This window comes from Dendropsophus ebraccatus, chromosome 2, assembly GCF_027789765.1.
Source record: "Dendropsophus ebraccatus isolate aDenEbr1 chromosome 2, aDenEbr1.pat, whole genome shotgun sequence".
Classification (NCBI taxonomy): Eukaryota; Metazoa; Chordata; class Amphibia; order Anura; family Hylidae; genus Dendropsophus; species Dendropsophus ebraccatus.
In genome coordinates, this window is record NC_091455.1 from 67,998,106 (window position 1) to 68,017,216 (window position 19,111).

The 19,111-nt window shown below is 40.1% G+C and overlaps 1 protein-coding gene across 1 annotated transcript in view; it reads right to left on the reverse strand.

The window, feature by feature from the left end:
* COLEC12 (collectin subfamily member 12) overlaps positions 1-19,111 on the reverse strand; it is a 115,187-nt gene that overhangs the window by 88,334 nt on the left and 7,742 nt on the right. Inside the window, exon 2 of the mRNA XM_069960078.1 lies at positions 12,408-12,458. Coding sequence (XP_069816179.1) covers positions 12,408-12,458 — 51 coding nt within the window. The remainder of the gene's footprint in view (positions 1-12,407; positions 12,459-19,111) is intronic.

The window sequence follows — 19,111 nt, forward strand, 5'->3', positions numbered from 1 at the left end:
AACTTGCAACTTGCAACCGCTGCAATACTGTATGTATGAAATACCCTTAGAGAGCTCTAGTAAGAGAAGGAAAGGGCTGCTTGTGGCTGAGAAGCACAAGAAGACCCCAGTGACTGCAAGGATCAAAGATGTGAATAAGATTTTTTTTTAGAAATCTTGCTGTGGAGGTCCTACTTGCAGGGTTGGGGGTCCTATCCACAGAGGGCAAACTACCTACAAAGAGCAAACTACTCTTCTACTTTTAAGGGGGCAAACTATGGCAGTCTTTATGACCCCTGGACCCCTCTGCCAAGAAAAACCTTCGGGTAATTTAGGGAATCACCAAACTAATCCCCTATTACATGGGGTGATTATTGGGTGAACAGGCAGGCATCCCCTGTGTCAAAGGGTCAGCAATCAGCTAATGAACAAGTAAACACTTGTCCGTTGGGCGTTGGCTGATTCTAGCAAAGAGTCATACAAATGTTGTAGCACTAATTTTTGTGGCCCTCCCTGCCTGATGTTCGAGCTGTGTATAGGGTGCAAGTCTATGAGATTGCCACTTGTTTGCTGTAATGCATCAGGTTAGCTCTAGGAGACGTTCTTTTGCTTCCCACACAACTTTATCCGAGCAGTTCACAGACCAGCTTTGTAGGGTAGAGACATGAGGATATATCCACTAAAACGTCCACCCTAAATTTTATTTTGCATTTAGATGGGCATGCCACTAACATGATCCTTTTTTTAAAATAATGCTTTAACATTCTCCTCTTTGATAAAATGTCTTAACCATGACCAAACTTTGTTTCTATGGATGGAATGAGAATTGTGTCCAATGTTTAGATGTGCATTGATTTAGGTAATTATCATCATCTTCCTTGGTTCTTTTCCATAATTGTAACCCAATATGATAAATGAGTGGTGTTTTCTTTAGGAAGCCATCTTTATGGGTTTCATCCGAAGGGCAACAGACAAAAATTGCAGCATCATCTCCTTGGTCAATGCAAATTGGTAGTACATAGCGGCAGATCACTTTGCTCCACTCATCCACACGTCATGCTCCCTTTTGTCTATTGCAGTCTTGTCTGCAAAAATTGTATACCATATTGTTCCTTAGAAGCTTTGCTTAACTTCTCATGTGTCCATTTCTAGCTCTCAATTAGTATAAAACAACATAATACAGGAAGCTTCCTTCCATTTGATTGTTGGTTGGTTTTCTTAGGGCCTGCTGGGAAGGTGAACTGGTTAACCTATTGGACTCATGAAGAAATCGTAGAGATTCCAGCCTTCAGATTTGTTTAGACTATAATTACAGTAAGTACTGAGTGTCAGAGCCAAGGTTCTTGTAATTCTTTTAAAATATCCAGTGCAATTTACAGAACATGAATAATACATTCACAATCGGACAAAATAATTATTATCAGCCTACCATGAAGGAAATGTCTACGACATGCAATGTCATATATTGTGTTCCAGAGATAATCAGTACTTTTCCACATGGTGCACATGATTCCCACAGGGCCTAAGGTTGGTTGTCGTCCGGCTAGTGCCTTAAGGCCCAATTACAAGTCAAATTGGGCAGATGTCGCAACGCTGGGGGCAAAAAGGTTAACAGACACACATAGGGAGAGATTTGTTAGTGCCTCTTCACAAGGTGGAGAGTGATCTTGTTGATGGAGCAGAGTGCTGAGGACAGCTTGGCATAACACGGTTCCTGCTAAGAATTTCTGAAACCAGTTTGGGATATCTGGCCTGCTAATGCTAAGAATTCATTTCCAAGAAGAACCAGTTGTTTCAGTAAAGACATGGCCAGTTGGCCACCAATCAGCCGACACTATACAGGATGTGCCCCCAGGAGACCAAGTACCATCACCTGTAGTGTAGCCATCCTACAAGGCCCTATCCTTATTCTACCATCTGTGATTCCTCTGAGCCACCACATATAGGTTGGTTCTGCTTCTACAAAGGGTGGCCTCCTATGGATTCTCTGAATAGCATGCTTATGTCAGTAGGAGCTACATTAGTCATACCTCTTGTGGAAAGTTAAAAGAATGTGGACCAGACCCACAACTAATCACTATAAAAGCGCCCTCAGAAACATATTTCCAGACCTGATTGAACACAGACAGCAGTACCGAATAGATTAGAATAAAGATGATAAAAGCTCGGTCTAAGGCATCAAATCAATAAATCTCTTTCCTCTACTTGGGAGACCCCTTATAGTGATCTTGAATTCCAATCATTGCAGCATACTTACCTCACTCGTCCCACTCCATCCCATGTCCTTATCCATTCTCTAACCAGGTCCTTTCATCTTACAATTTCCTGGAATGTTTATAAGAATATCTGTGACTGTAGATCTCGCATACACGATGTAGAGAGTCCTGATTTCTGCAACACTAGATTGTTTCCTCATGTTTCGAATGAGAATTTTTATTTAAATATCATCCTTCCTTTCCATATAGCTCAACAATTCATTATATGTTTTTACTTATGTAGCAATGTAGTCATTTATATAGTCTGCAGCTCTTTACAGTCATGGGATACAAAGTGTATACACATAGCCATAGGAAAAGGCCCAATGGGCCAATTATTAGCAAGGAGCATTGTTAGAAATGCTCCTTCTGCTGATAATTGTCCAATGATCAACTGAGGAAACTGTGTGAAAACTTTGATCCTCAGCTGATCACATCTTTTGTGCCGCACTAAAATATATTGCTATCAACTTCACATCTCCCTGTGTAAACAGTGGATGTGCCTTCGACAGCAATATATTTAAATGGATGTACAAACAATACTGAGATCATTCATGCAGCCCGGCAGCACAATTAATTGCGCCTTGTGAAGTCACTGCAAGCAAGCATCGATTTGGTTAGGGCTCATACAATAGGTATAAGGACAGAAGCAGCCAGGAAAATCAACTGTGGCAAATAGTTAAATCTCTGTTATATAATATTTTAGAGAGAAAATACAAATATGTTTGACATAAGATCAGTCATAGGCTGTATCCATGTTTTCCAGGCAGCCCTTGGACTGTACCCTCCTCCTTCAGGCAGCGGGATTCAAATGTTGATTGTTCGGGTTCGCGTTCGTGTGGATTGGCACAGAGGACCTTTTTCTTCACTTCCTGGATTTCTATCAGCTACCAGTGTGGAGTTCCCCTTTAAGAGGTTCACAAGCAGGCCGAAGGGGGCCATGGGGCCCTAGATTATGAGAGACGTGCAGGTCCTAGAAATGGGACCGACACCTATCAGACATTTAAAGTATATCCAGTGATATGCCATAACTGTCCTGATGGAAATACAGTTGCCTGCTCCCATTGTCATTGTTTTCATTCATTACATTATAAGTCCATGTTCCCACAATGTATATTTTTGTAAAAGTATGGCCATTGTTGCCGATTGCAACAACGGCCGTGATTAATACAAAAAAATATGTTACCTGTCCATCTATGGGATCCCGTCCGGAGTGTATACACATGGTATCAGTGGATACAGAACCTGTGTAGAGCTGCATCCACCTCTATATGACTGTATGAGGTGATAATGATCTTTGTACAGTGGATGTTATTCAGTAGCATTAGTCAGTATGTGGGGGTATTATTTGTAACTTGTTATCTGGTACTGTGTTTTATTGGTTTTAGTATACAGGATTTGGTCAGTAAAGGCCCTATTACACCAACAGATTATCTGACAGATTTTTTTAAGCCAAAGACAGGAATGGATTTGAAAAGAGGAGAAATCTCAGTCTTTCCTTTTTTTACCTGTTCGCTGTGTATAGTCCATTCCTTTGGCTCCAAAAAAATCTGTCAGATAATCTGTTGATGTAATAGGGCCCTAACAGTATGGCGGTAATATGTATCGTGATAATATTTCCTTTCTATATATTGGTATTATTGATAATATTGGTCTTGATATATATCACTAGCATCGCTTGGTCATTAGTAACTGCACTCTAATCACTTACATAGTGTGCAGAGCCTGTGTACCATTGGTGTCTAAATGGTTCAGTGTATGGCAGTCCCGCTGTCACTACAGTACACTAGTGCCATCATAATTAATCCAGATGCTGGGAGCTCCCAGGTCCAGTCCCCAGAACAGTGTGACAGTATGGTGATAATATGGTAGGGGTAGATGTTTTTGTTCTATCCCCTATTAGTGATGTTCTGGGGTCACTTCCCTACACTGAGCCCCCACTGATCTATGTATTCTGATCTTCCACAAAGCATGCAGTGTATAATGCACCTAAGACCCAACTATAACAGCTGCAGGCACTACAACTGCCAGCATTTACTGACAGTCTGCAGCCCTCAGGATATGCTGGGAGTTGTAGTACAGTAGTACAATCCTCTGATAACTGCCGCTGTAGACAGATGTATTGCTGGACCTTCAGGGCTGATGGTTGTCATCCACAGATTGCAGCCACCAGGAGACTCTGCACACAGTGATTTATTATAGGGTTGTCCACTCAGAGACTACAACTCCCAGCATACCCTGAGAGCTGTATAAATGTAGGGTATTCTGAGATTTGTCACAGATACAGATGAATCCAGGAAAGGACGGGGTCAGCATGTCGTGTCTCACTGGTTCTATATTGGTGGGCCCCAAGGATCATTTCCTCTGGTGGGCCCCAGGTACCCCAGTCCGACACTGCCTGTACTGGGTGGGAGCACAAGAGGGGGAGGGGCATGGTCTGCATAGCGGGGTCTACAGCACAGTACTATGACCCAGGAAGTCTCCCCAACCTTCCAAATCATAGCAGATCCACTTCAGGCTGGGGCTTACATCAGGGGACAGGACTGTGGAGGTAATCTTTTCATAGCTGTAACCCCTCTCTCCCGGACAGAGAGTACTGCTATACTGTGCTCACATCTGTCCTGCTCATTCCTTCATGCTCCCTGCAGTCTCTGTCAGCTCTTGTGTTTTCTATCTTCTTCATTACTATACAGTAACTTATAATATGACATATTCTGCTGTTTCTGAATGTTTGTTTCATCTGTTTTACATGTTATTCCGAATAATAAATCATTATTTTTGGGGTGTGGAACCAATTGTCTGCATTTCTATAATTTCTTATGGGAAAATTTGCTTTGGTTTAAAAGTGGATTTGGATTACAAGCACGGTCCCAGAACTCTCCATATGGTCTTCCAGCAACAATATAAATGGCATATCTCAATGAATTAGACCACAACAGATTTATTAGAGATCAGTCAGTGGCATACTGTAGGTAGTATAGTCACGGTGGAGTTAGTGTCTTAAAGACTGCTTATCTAGGCTGCATGATAAACCACAATAATGTTCTGGTAGATCTGTCTTGATCTTGTTGTGGACAACTTGGTCTAACATACCTCTTCTTTTAGTAATAGCTTCTTAATAATTTCTTAGAGGCTTCTTAGAGGTATCTTAGGCTGCTCACTTTACACATAGGTGCACTGTTTGACATCTTCTGGGACTTTTACTGCCATTATGTCTTGTCTATATACTTGTTACTGCACTCGTGCACAAGGAGTACTGCTGTTTTTCCCATCTCAACATCTGTGACTTTACCCTAACCTTTTCTTTGTGTCATTGCTGAAAAACCAAATGAAAAAGAACATATCTCATTGATGCAGTGACTATTATACGTGTTATAACCGTCCAGATGAGGAATGATGAATTAACCGCAGATACTTGCCTTGAACAAGCTGGCCTTATTTTTCATGATATGGTCTTAATTAAGAATCAGAAATAGAATGAGGCAAGACAATATTATTTATTTGTTTCTCAGAATCTACTAAAGGTTAATATAAGGAAAGGTTACTGTGTATCTACCCCAAGGAGAAAACGATTCAATATGTTCTCTTTCTTTTAAACAAAAGAAGAACATTGGGAATCTCAGATACTGGGTCCATATGCCTAAATGAATTTCTTGGCTGGTTAAAGCTATACAGTTTCTCTCATCTAATACCAGTGACATACCTAAGATTCCTAGTAGTGAAATGCTTATCTGTACTTCATGCCATCATGCCTCATAGAAAGGTGTAATGAGTCCCAGATGTGAGGTCTTCCATGCGATGGGTGGCCACACTGAAATGCCACTAGCCTCAATCGACACATCTGCTTTGACCATTAGAGGACATATCATACAAATAGCCATGTTTTGGATAAACATCACCACTATAATCTTATTAAAGAAGAAAAAAAAGCTTACAAGGAATGCAAGGCAGACGTGTCCCTCATATGGCCGTAACCATGCTTAATCAGGAACAGAAAGGAAAGAAAGTGATAGCACCAAACCTTCTGCTGCATCCCAGAAATCTGGTCTCCTAGTAGAAACTGAAAAAACACATGCAACAAATACTAGAAGAATCTCACAAAGGGGGAATTTATTATTCTTGTTTGCCAGTTTTCTGGCATACAAAAGTCTCACATGTTTATGCAAGCCATATTTTGCACAAAATTTTCTGAGTCTAGCCCATGGAGAATGAGAAAGATGTGCCAAGTAACTAGTGTCTCTTAATAAATCTGGTGCACTTTATTTCAGCGCACATCAAGTTAAATAAAGTCATTCAATTTCCCCCTTGAACTTAAATTATTTTTTATATTCTTTATTGGATTGCAGCAAAGTTCCATCAAGGTGGCGGCTGTTTCTTTTACCATGACATGGAAAATAAATATTTAGGAGTTACAGCTATATATGGAAAACATTCACTATGTCCTTTTTTCCACAATGATGAAATGATAGCAAAAAGCTAAGCACAAGCAGAACATGCTTAAAGCCACACTTTAAAGGCGTTGCTATGATGAAAAGGGCACTATTTTATACTAATGCAGAGCAAATTGGAAAGTCATTTTATTTGTACAAAATTGAACATTTCTGTACAAATAAAACAAAATTAATCCAGTCCTAGACAACCTATCGAAGTGGTGGAGGAGAAGAATCACACTAGATAAAAGGTTCTACTAAGTTTTCAGCATTATCTATTTGAAACTTTGCTTTGCTAGCATTAGTCTTGTTCCATAGGGGATCCGATTATATAGCTCACCCAGGGGGAAACACCTAAACATTAAGCTGAAAAGTATATACAATTAAAATATCAATGGTTTCTAGTAGAGATGAGCAAACTTACAGAAAGGGTAAGTGCACACTACAGAATCTGCTCGGATCACGCACGGTGGATTCTGCAGCTTGCCCCTGCTCGCGACAACATGCATCTCCGCTGGTTCCATATGCTTTATTCTATGGTTTGGCAGATTCCTCCATTCGCCCAAACAATAAACCAGCTCATTCTTCGGGCAGACGGTGGAATCTGCCAAACCATAGAATGAAGCCTATGGGACCAGCGGAGATGCGAGTGGGGGCAAGCTGCGGTATCCGCAACAGGTGATCTGCTGGGATTCCGTAGTGTGGACATACCCTAAGTTCAGATTCTCAGGAAGCAGATTGCAGCCCGGAGAGGACGGATGCAGCCCTAGGGCTGCCTGGAAAACATTGATACAGCCATAGGTGTGAACCCAAACATTCTGTAAATTCTCTAGATCTCTAGTTTCTAGGTTTATATCCTTTTTCATGTTTTTGCTTCGTATATCATGTACTTTAAGTCTCAAAGAATGTAATTCTGGTGAGGAAATAAATGTGCGAGGTCTGTGCTAACCCATTCCATGAAGTCACTTGTGGTCAATGCCAACACCCAAATGAATAAAGCAGAGATCATGCCACCCATGAAGGCCATCATCCTGTAGCAACAGCAGCTAGACAGTAGAAGAAGTAACTATTTTTTATTGACTTCAGGTCTGTCTTCTGTGCTCTACTAAGGAATATTATTGATATCATACCAGACATAAGAAAGAAATCACTGCTTGAGATAGCTACAAAGTATTGCAACCATATGGCATACCGAAGGATAGATGCAAGCACTGCTCCAGATTGGACAACTCAGATTCCATGACCCTGGTAGTGATAGATCTGTGATAGGATCCCTAGTTTTCACACATACCCATGGAGGTATGCACATTGCTGAAGAGTTTTTTCCAGGCTATGGACCGCAAGATCATCTCCAATGGATGACAACTGCAGTACAGGAGCCACCACAGAGAAGCAAGGTTTAAGCAAACCAGAATAACCTAGTGTAAGGGTCCTATTAGATGAAGCGATTTTTCGTTTCTACAGATTAACGATAAAAAACTGCAAATGAACGTTTTTGGGAATGGCCTGAAATCATTCATCATAATACACAGAACAATAGTTGTTAGTTACGCAGTTACAATTGCAATTATACTTATTTGTACACTCTAGTATCCGAATGTTTCTAATTACGACTGAACCATGTGTATATACACCGAAAGATATGCGAACGATTACCAATCATTTTATGGTCAGTTCAAAAGATGCGATCAACAACATACTAAAAATTTTCATTAGTCGTTTGATTGTTGCCTGCGCACACACAGAAAGATTATCGATTAAATTGGACCGATAAAACTATTTTTTGCACGCTAATCTTTTCGAGTATTAGGGCCCCAAGGTCAGATAGCAGCAGCCACAAGTTACAGAGAGGATTAAATGTTACGAACAAAGGTCAACAGCTAAGATGCCAAAACCCCAGAGACATACAAATAAACAGGAGCGATATGTATAGCAAATTCAGAGAAACGTTTATGTAAAACTAATATATCCTACATAAGAACATCACATATGCAAAAACCTTTTTATGTTGCTCCTACAAAAAACCCCAAGTGAATTAATAAATACTCCAAAATAATTTGAAAATTCATAAGTTTATTTTAAACAAAAATCAATTTCCCATAAAATACATAATTACATAACATCAGACAGTTTAAAAGCAACAACACAGGGACTGGGTACTGTGTCATAAATGACTATAAAGTCACAAATTCAGGGTGTGAAAAAGTTCATACTTGTAGTCACATCTGTTCAAAGTATAATATGAATATGGGCTCAAGTACTTGGGAAATTGATTTTTGTTTAAAATAAACTTATGAATTTTCAAATTATTTTGGAGTATTTATTAATTCACTTGGGGTTTTTTGTAGGAGCAATAAAGTTTTTGTAAAACTGCCCATGAACATGCAGGTTTCCATCAGGCTTTGTTCAAGGTCTGGCTGTGTTCACACAACCTTTTTTCAGCTCAGTTTACGGACGTCATTTAGTTGTTTGGCCTCCCCTTGCAATGACTGGTGTTTGTACATTATTCTAGTTTGGAGTTACTAATTGCCCTTTGGATGTTGTCTTATTTGAAAAGTCCATTGAATTTAATAGGAAAAACGGAGAAAGAACGGTGAAAAAAGAAAAACTGTGTGAGAACAACTAATAAAAAATGCCTGCTGTTTGCAAAAGACATCCGAAAATAATGATCATGTTCATTATTATTATTATTATTTTTTAAACATATTTTTATTGAATTTCCATTGTTCCAAGAAGACATACAGTGGACTCAATGATAGCAATAAGGCAAAGTCGTATACATGTAGCCATAAAGTGTCATGAAAAGGAACATGAACATGAACAGGTCTAATCACCAGAAAGAGGAAAGCAGAGGATGTGCCTTCCATGGAACACAGCACAGTGCAGTATATGGACAAACACTTTAACCAGAACTACCCTCCCCATCCCGCCCCCCCTCCCTCCCTTCCTCGGCATATGTTCATTATTTTGACGTCCATGGTAAAAACGTTCGTTATTCAATACATTTTGTGCATTGGACATCCGTCTTCCCTTTGACTTCAATGTATTGCCATTGCAGTCAGTTAAATCGCGGCAATAACAGACCTTTTTTTTTTAAATATCTTAATCGGCCGCCTTTTCTCTATTTTTGACGTTGTGTCAACATAGCCTTTTGGTGCATTTGAAACCAAAACAAAGTGTGCATCATAAATGGAAAGCTTAAAGGGCAGATACTACACCTTCTTTTCAAATCCACTTATCGTTTAGGCTCCAATAAGTGTATGAAAAAAACCTGCACAAAATGTGCTCAAAACCTTCATGAGTACGGTCAGCCCTACATAAACACTATTCACAGTGCCTCCAATTATTAGCAGGTGGAGCTCCTTGTCCTCTCAGGATCCACCTTCTGTTTTAAGAAGAGCAGCTGTGAGCGTCCCAGACATTTTTAACCACTACTTCAGGAAATATGAAAAACTCAAGATGCCCCACCTGAGGGGTCAGGAAATTAGCCAAGTGCTACAGAAATAGCTATTTTGTCATCTTTCTACTTAAAGAGATGGAAATCTGGAAAATGTCAACTTAGTATGATGACTGCTTATAAATAATTTACATTTTTATGCGGCATTTTGTTCCTCAAAATGTTTTTAAATAGACTGTAGTCTGAACAATAAACTTCTTTGCTGAACTCTGGAGAGGATATTTGGTCAGAGTAAATTATGCCAAAAAGTGACCAACAAATGTTTCCAGCTGCCTGTAATTCAGAAGTGAAAGCCAGATTAAATATACTCTGCAATATGTGCGATCAGCAGTTTGTGTGTTTATGACTCTCTCCTATTAAGACAAAACAGAGTTACACTACTCTTAAACATAGCTGCTACAGAATGCATTCATCTGCCAGAATTCTATATACTCCATCAATTCTTCTCCTGAATATTTAACATTTTAGTTCCGTAACACATATATCATTATCAACTTGTTTAGAAAACTCATTAAATGTATCATACACATAGAATCAAGTAGAAAGGTCATGAACTCAATATATAGCATGAACATAAGAAGAAAAATAAGCAAAGTATATGATCATTATAGGTCAGACAGTGGTTAGTCTACATATAAAGTCTACAAACGCACTGCAAAAAGAAGCCACGCTCATTACTCAACATTGGATTAAAAACAGTCTTTTTATTAAAGTATTGTATTGCCCCCAATAGTTATAAAAATCCCCAATATACACCTATTACAGGGAATGCTTATAAAGTGTTTTTTTTCCCTGCACTTACTATTGCGTCAAGTGCTTCACTTCCTGGATAACATGATGATGTCACGACCCGACTCCCAGAGCTGTGCGGGCTGTGGCTGCTGGAGAGGATGATGGCAGGGGGACACTGAGGGACACAGGGCACTGGAGGGACACTGAGCATCCCTCTGCCATCATCCTCTCCAGCAGCCACAGCTGCTCTGGGTGTCGGGTCGTGACATCACCATTTTATCCAGGAAGTGAAGCCTTGATACAGTAGTAAGTGCAGGGAAAAAAAGCACTTTATGTGCATTTCCAGTAATAAGCATTTCCCGTAAAAAGTGTATACTGGTGATTTGTATAACTTTTGGGGGTCAATACAATACTTTAATAAAAATGTTCGCCGTACTTCTCCTGTAAGAAGAAGATGGCTAATACACATAGGGGGACATGTATGAAAAGGCAAATATGCCTTTTTTGGCGCAGATGGGGCAGATTGGCATCAAAATATTCACAAAGGGTATTTGGCAAGTGCGCCAAATGCCAGTGCCAGTGCGCAGATGGGGCTCTGAGCTCTGAGCTGGCGCAGGTTTCAAAATCTTCACACAGACGGGCTCCGTGGGATCGGGATTTATGTACAGGCAATGCGCCTCTACATAAATTCCCTAAGCTCCGGAGCTGCGGGGACATTTGTAAGCTCGACGTAAAAAACGCCAGACTTCATAAATGTCCCCCATAGTAGACTAAGAAACTGGGAATATTATTTAATTGTCCCAGTGAGCACTGACTTGGACACAAAGTGAGTACTGATGAGAAAAGTTCTCATGCCAAGTGTATTATAAATAAATCTATTACATATCTACATTAAGCTCTAAACCGTTAGCAATACTCATGTTATTAAAACTTAAAGTGTTCCTGTCACTTTAAAAAAACTTTTGACCTGGCCTAAAAGTTTTGATCGGTGGGTGTTTAGACCCTCACAATGGTTAGATATAGCACTTTTCGCCTTGGCCTGCTGCATTCTCTGCCTCCATAAACTTACAATAGAAACATCTCCTTCAGCGAGATGGAAAACGCTTCTCCTGGCCTAGGATGACATGTCCAATGTTTTTAAAGTAACAGTGCCCATTCAAATGTTACCTTAAATTCCTACCTTGAGCCAAACAACAGTAATGTGGAAGTCACAGTAATTTGTTTCTGAATAACAGTATTGTGTCATGATAGACAGCTTCTAAACGTACATGTATCAAGCTGGTAGAGAATACCTAAGGTCCCCGTCCTGATGCACTTTGTGAGCGACATTTAGCTTACAGTGATAATGACGGCCAGTGCATATGGTCATACCTCAGGACTCCTCCAAGCTATGGAGAATTGGTTTGCAAGCCACATTTCTGTTTTAGACAATAAACTAAAAGATGTCCCCCACCCAACCCCCATTCCTTTTACTAAGTTGTTGTCACATTAGATTATTACAAGGCAAATGCATATATAGATTTTGACTTTACTAGATAAGAGGAATTGACTCACCAAATCTTTTATATCCAAAGGACTGTACCTCATCCTCTTCTGCAAAGTCGTCTATAAAAGTAAAAAAAATACAGTTTAAATTGAGCAGAATATAAGAGGGGCAACATGTGTATATCATAACCTCACCGCAGTGCCAAGCTGTAATACAGTCTAATATAAAGCAGAGATAAGTCTCTCCGATATATGGTCCAATAAAATAAATCTAACAATGCATCCCATAGGCAATTCGTACTGCTAAATAAGTCATATCGTAAGTGCAACAATACATCCATAGGTGCTTATTTTCTGACACTTAGTATATTATGTATGGGTTACTTTTGTACTGTATTTTATTTAACCTGTTCTCTGCTTTGGTGGGATTTTTCACATTTGCGTTAATTTTTTCCATATTATAGGGCAATGCTAGAATAAAGCCATAGGGGGAGATTTATGAAAGGGTGTAAATATACACCTGGTGTAAACTGCCCACAGCAACCAATCACAGCTCAGGTTTCAGCTCTGTTAAAATAAAACAGGAGCTGTGATTGGTTGCTGTTTGCAGTTTACACCAGGTGTATATTTACACCCTTTCATAAATCTCCCCCATAGTATTTAATATCTTTTTTTTTTTTTTTTTTTTTACTGTGGATGTGCACACTTTAGTGCTTGTGTCACCTTTTCTCATTTGTCATGTACCAGTAAGGTTAAGAAAAGACATCAGCCCATCTAGTCCAAGGTATGTGACATCATATTTCAGAGAAAGACAAAACAACCCCTATGAAGTCAGTTTTCCACATCTTATAGGAATTACTTGTTGAGTCCAAACATGTGCTTATACCATGAGGAGTGAAATGACAGCACAACATTGCAGTGGTCATGGGTAAGTCTGGGCAGATTTCATTCATTGTTGCACTGTACTGAAGCTAAATATACACATTCCATAATAGTTAAATGTTAGCAAAAAAATAAACATATATTGCATATAGCAAACACTGGGTCCTTTAAAGAGATTAAGTCATGAAAAAATAGGTCTAAACTAATGCATTGTATGAAATAAAACATACAAAAATTTCTTTAAAAAATGTCCTGTTAGAGAGACATAGGTATGTTCACACTAAGTAAAACAGGTAGAATTCTGCGGCGGAGCTCTCCACTGCAGAATCCCGCCTGCCTCAGTGTGTCAATGGGATGGCTCTGCTTCCGCTGCTCTCTGCTCAAAGAATTAACATGTTCGCCGCGGAATTCCGCCCGTTTTACTCAGTGTGAACGAGCCCTTACTAATGCCCCATGTGCCTGCATTGTTGTGATAACCTGTTGCTGTTGGTTATGACTCACTAAGGTGGGCCAGGCATGCTCGGCTCAGCTGTAATCTACAGGAAGTAGTGGCAGTTTCTTCACTAAGCCTGCAAGCGAGGAGGATTGTGGGAAAGTGTGTGCACTGTTGCATGGCAACAGCAGGGTCACAGTTTTGGGAGGAAACTAGAAAGTGACTAGATCCATAGGGGAGAAAAAGAGTACAATGGCCCAAGTTACTTTACTAAGAATAGCATGCCAGCAGGGGGTTTGGTTTCAGATTAGCTATCCTTTTTTGGCTGATTTATCATGTGTGATTTTTTCGTTTTTGCACAAAAAAATGGCTGTAAACAATGAATATGAACATTATTGACGGGTGTCATTGTAAAATAATGGCCGTTATTTTGCATAAAAAGACGTTGTGTGAACATAGCCTATAGATGAAGAGCTTCATATGAGATGATGGGAGAGAAATACTGCAGGTTTACTATGGAAAATCATCTCTGGCCCTGGAATGCTCGGAATGTGAACACTAAACATGAAAGAAAAACGTAGAAAACATCCCGGAAATAAGGTTGTAATTTAAAACTGAAGGTTTGTGACCTGGTGTCTGGTGACAGAAGAATATTAAACCAGTAATGCATATTTCTGGACATGAACAAAACACAGGAAATTTGTATTACTTCCGTCCTTAATACTTTCTTTGAAGACAGTATGTACGTTCATGTGAGACTTTTCTGCAGTCTCTCATTAATCCCTGTAGGAAGGGCAACGTTGCTGAACTGGTGCTGTCCCTTTAAATGCTTGGAGGCAACTGCAGAGTAAGGGAATTGAATTAAAAAGCCTTAAGTCCTGTTTGGGGGACAAAATTCGCCTGCTTCACCAAGTAAAGTGTCCACCATATGTCAGCCCATTACCATGCTCCACAATGTTATCCTCAGTGCCCCCATAATGACAATGACAGCTACAGTGCCTACATTGGGATCTGTCACAGTGCTCCCCCCCCCCCGAGTTCCAGCCACAATGCCCTCCATGAAGGTTATTCTATTAGCACCATGCCAGTGATCTCACTGGTTCCAACATGGATGCATGCATCAATATCAGCTACAATAGCCCCCACAAAGTAGCAGCCGCAATTTACCCTGCAATATGACCCCCACTATGGGTATTAGCAACAATGACCCAATGAAATGCACAAGAATACCCTGCTACTCTCAACATACTCACTATTCAGAATCACTAAAATACAAGAAGTTACATGTACTCTATACATTACATACATTACATTACATACATTATACATTTCTAATATACTTTGTGTTTCAATCAATCAGTCTTTTCAAGATACCTTTGGGGCAGACGCCAGGACAAGGGGAGAGCGGCCTCTTGTGACCACTGCAGTGCGGCCCCAAGAGGAAAGAGAAGAGGAAACGCCGGACCCAGGTGAGTATAAGTGTTTGTTTTTTTATGATATATGCTATATGGGAGGGTGAGAGTGCACAGGGGGGCTATATGGGAGGGGGAGAGCGTACAGGGGGGCTATATACTACTGGCGGAGAGCGCACAGGGGGGCTATATACTATTGGGGCAGTCACCCCTTTTGTGCCTAATTTCAAAGTGCTGGAGAGAGAGAAAAAATGCCAGTTTTCCCACTAATAAGCATAAATTCTGTATGTAAATAGTTCAATAACCTTTGTGAAAAGTTAACAAAACACGTTTCCTACTGATATTCAGCTCAGACCTTCACCTGATAATAGACCCTGGTAAGTGGACCTTCACTAAAAATTGTTGAGTACCCCTGCTATAGGACATACAGCAGCTGATAAGTACTGGGAGACTTCTAAATAGGAGTCATTCTATTGTCACTGTTGTCAACTCACAGTACATTTAGGGCAAAATTTTAAATGCTGTGCATAACAAAGAGTCTGAAAAAAAATGAAATAAATACTTTTTTGCTTAAAAAAAATAAATAAAATTGTTAACAAAAAATGTCAACTTCCAAACGGATTTCAAGAAGGATCCCACAACTGTAAGCAGAGGGGATAGAACCACTGGGGGATAGCACCCATACGTCTTCAAAAGTACCTCCAGTTAAGTAGACAGCTGTTGTGGAAAACTATTGACAGACTAATATTAGACAACTGAGAATAAAGCGAATACTATCATTATAATGTAGGGCGGAATAGTGCCAGTTTTACAGGGGCCCTAACCACACAGTTGGCACCCCAATGTTGGTTTCAAGTAGATGGCTTACCCATGGGAAGCCATTTATCGGAAACCTAGAGTTCTGCTTAGTAAATCCCCCCGATGTCTTCCTAACATGAAACACCAGAGAAACACTCAAATTATGACTATTCAACATTCAACTACAGCAAAAGATTCCAAATAATATGCCTCACCCAACACTTATCTGCCAGCACTATGTAAAACTCCTTCCACTAGCTCCAAAGTTTCTTCCAAATTAAACTTTGAAATTCCTCTTTTCTCTTGGCTTGGCCATGGCTATGAGATATTATTTCACTCCCACACACACAGCTATACTACTCTACATCAGCAGCGGTTAAGGTGTCGGGGAATTAGCTTCGATGTACGAGTATTGTTTCATGTTTCGGAATTGTTTCTTTAACACTTTTTTATTCTTAACCCATGCTGTATTTTCAATATTTTTGCATTGTCAATACACATGTTTTAAAATATCCCATAGTTCCATGGTTCTTCAGGTCCAGAAAACATAAATGTGTGTTCAGCATGTGAATTCCAGATGTGTTGATCCAGAGTTAGACAAGCCAAAACCCCCAGTGAGCAGCTGGCCTATTAAACCTTATATATTGCTTGTTCATGCCTCTGTAGTAATTTTATTAATGCAGATAAAATTTGAATATAGCAAGATTTTATGACCAACACTTTCTTAGCCTTTATGTACATGTTTGCATTGTTCAGCTATGAGCCCATGTTATACCTCCATACCCCTGCCAGCAATGTTATTATGGAGATACATGTATTGTGCTATGTTCCATGATAGAGAAGTATTCTGTATTATGGGGTGGTCTGATAATACAAATATTTTTTTTTTTTAAAAAGGGGTCAGGTTGGGCTACCTTAGAAAAAGATATGGGGTAACCCCACCTATTTGTTACCCTGCACTGTGATTCCCATACTCAATGGGTGTCTGCTGATCTCCACTTCTTGGTTGTGTTGCCACTGATTTGCTGTATAGGCATTTACTATGTGTCAAGATGGGACCAGGAGGAAGTGGAGATGAATGGGGACATGGTAAGGGTTGGAATATTAGTGATGGGAGATCAGTGACTAACTTCTTCATTTTTTTTAAGCTGACCCTTTTTAAGATTGTATTGCAGGGGGCATCTTATATCACAGAAGTACCATATAGGACACACAGAACTCCAAATTAAAATCCTGAAGGGTCCAAGCATGTGACAAGACATCCACGTATGTCCTACTGTATAAGTGCATTTCTTTACATATAATCTCTAAGAGTGTCATGACTTTACCCTTGATTTCGAGCTCTGGCCGCTGGCTATCGCCATTGCCGCAAAGGTTACTTTCTTTCTAGTTGTTCTCATGTTTGCATTTTACTAGTGTGAACATGGTTAGATGCTGTCTTAGCCTAATTCATTATATTCTGGTTAAAGAGAATCTGTTAGCTTCCGGGCCCTACCTGATGTGCTGTGCTGTAGCTGGCAGTCCCCTAGTAAGCATTGTACCTTTTGGTAATCTGTCTGTGCAGCAGATTATGCACAATCCTACTGCATGAAGTGTCCAAGAGGAGTTGTTTGTGCCACACTCTGGTCGCCTCACCACTCCTTCCTCCTTCCTTCTCTTCATGAATAATTAAAGCTGCCCGGCCTCCTGCTCGCTCAGCTGTCAGCCAGTGTCTCTAATTGCAGATCAGTCCTCTGTAGGCAGTTTATGTCTGAAGGGAACACTCAGATATAGTTGATAATAGATATATCTTTGATTTTGACTCACCTGTCTATAGACCTGCCAGCAGTTCATTCTTTGGTTCAAATCCCCTGATGGAAATGAGGTAGAGATCTTTATTTATTTATTTATTTATTTTTTCTCATCAATGTATCATTTTTAAGGCTATGTTCATACTCCGATTCTTTGGTTTCTTGAGTGGTAAGCTGCTGCCAGAGGTATCCACTGCTGACTGCTGGGGGTCCAAGCAGGGGGACACTTTGTGATATTATCAAGTATTACAAACCATTTTAAAATGCATTTTGGTCAGTAGTTTGCAACCAAAACAGGAGTGGATTGAAAACACAGAAAGGCTCTGTTCACACACTTAAAATTGAGTGGATGACCGTCATTTAATGACAAATAACAGCCTTTATTTCAAAACATCGGTCATTGTTTTAAAATAACAGCAATTATTTGCTATTAAATGGCGGCCATCCACTCAATTTCAACAGGTATTTGAACCAAAGAATGAACTGCTGGCAGGTCTCTAGACAAGTGAGTTACTCCTAGACCACAGCTCCAACACATTTGGGCTCAGAGATTCAACTATATCTGAGTGTTTCTTTCAGACATAACCTGCCTACAGGACTGATCTGCAATCAGAGACACTGGCTGACAGCTGAGCGAGCAGGAGGCTGGGCAGCATAAATTATTCATGAAGAGGAGGGAGGAGCTGTAAAGCGGCCAGAGTGTGGCACAAACAATTCCTCTTTGACACTTTATTACAGTAGTCGATCTGAGATTGTACATAATCCACTGCATGGATGAATTACCAATAGGTACCATGCTCACTAGGGGACTGCCAGCTACAGCACACTGTCAGCACCTCAGGTAGAGCCCGGGAGCTGACAGATTCCCTTTAACACCCAGCCAGTGATTGACAGGCCTTTCCTCTGATTCTTTGTTTTCTTGGGTGGTAAGCTGCTGCAGGAGGTACCCACTGCTAACTTCTGGGGGCCGAGCAGGTTAAAACTTTGTGATAATACTTGTGATCAAGTATTACAGACCATTCTAAAATGTACAAAGTGGACAACCTCATTAAATGTACACTATATCTATATACAGGCTGGGTTCACACTACGTATATTTCAGTCCGTATTGTGGTCCTCATATTGCAACCAAAACCAGGAGTGGATTAAAAACACAGAAAGGATCTGTTCACACAATGGAGAAATTGAGTGGATGGCCGCCATATAACAGTAAATAACTGCCATTATTTCACTACAACGGCCGTTGTTGTAAAATAACAGCAAATATTTGCCATTAAATGGCGGCCATGCACTCAATTTCAACATTGTGTGAACAGATCCTTTCTGTGTTTTTAATCCACTCCTGGTTTTGGTTGCAATATGAGGACCACAATACTGACTGAAATATACGTAGTGTGAACCCAGCCACAATATGTAAAGTGATGCTTAAAAGGGTCCCACCTCCAATACTTATCCACA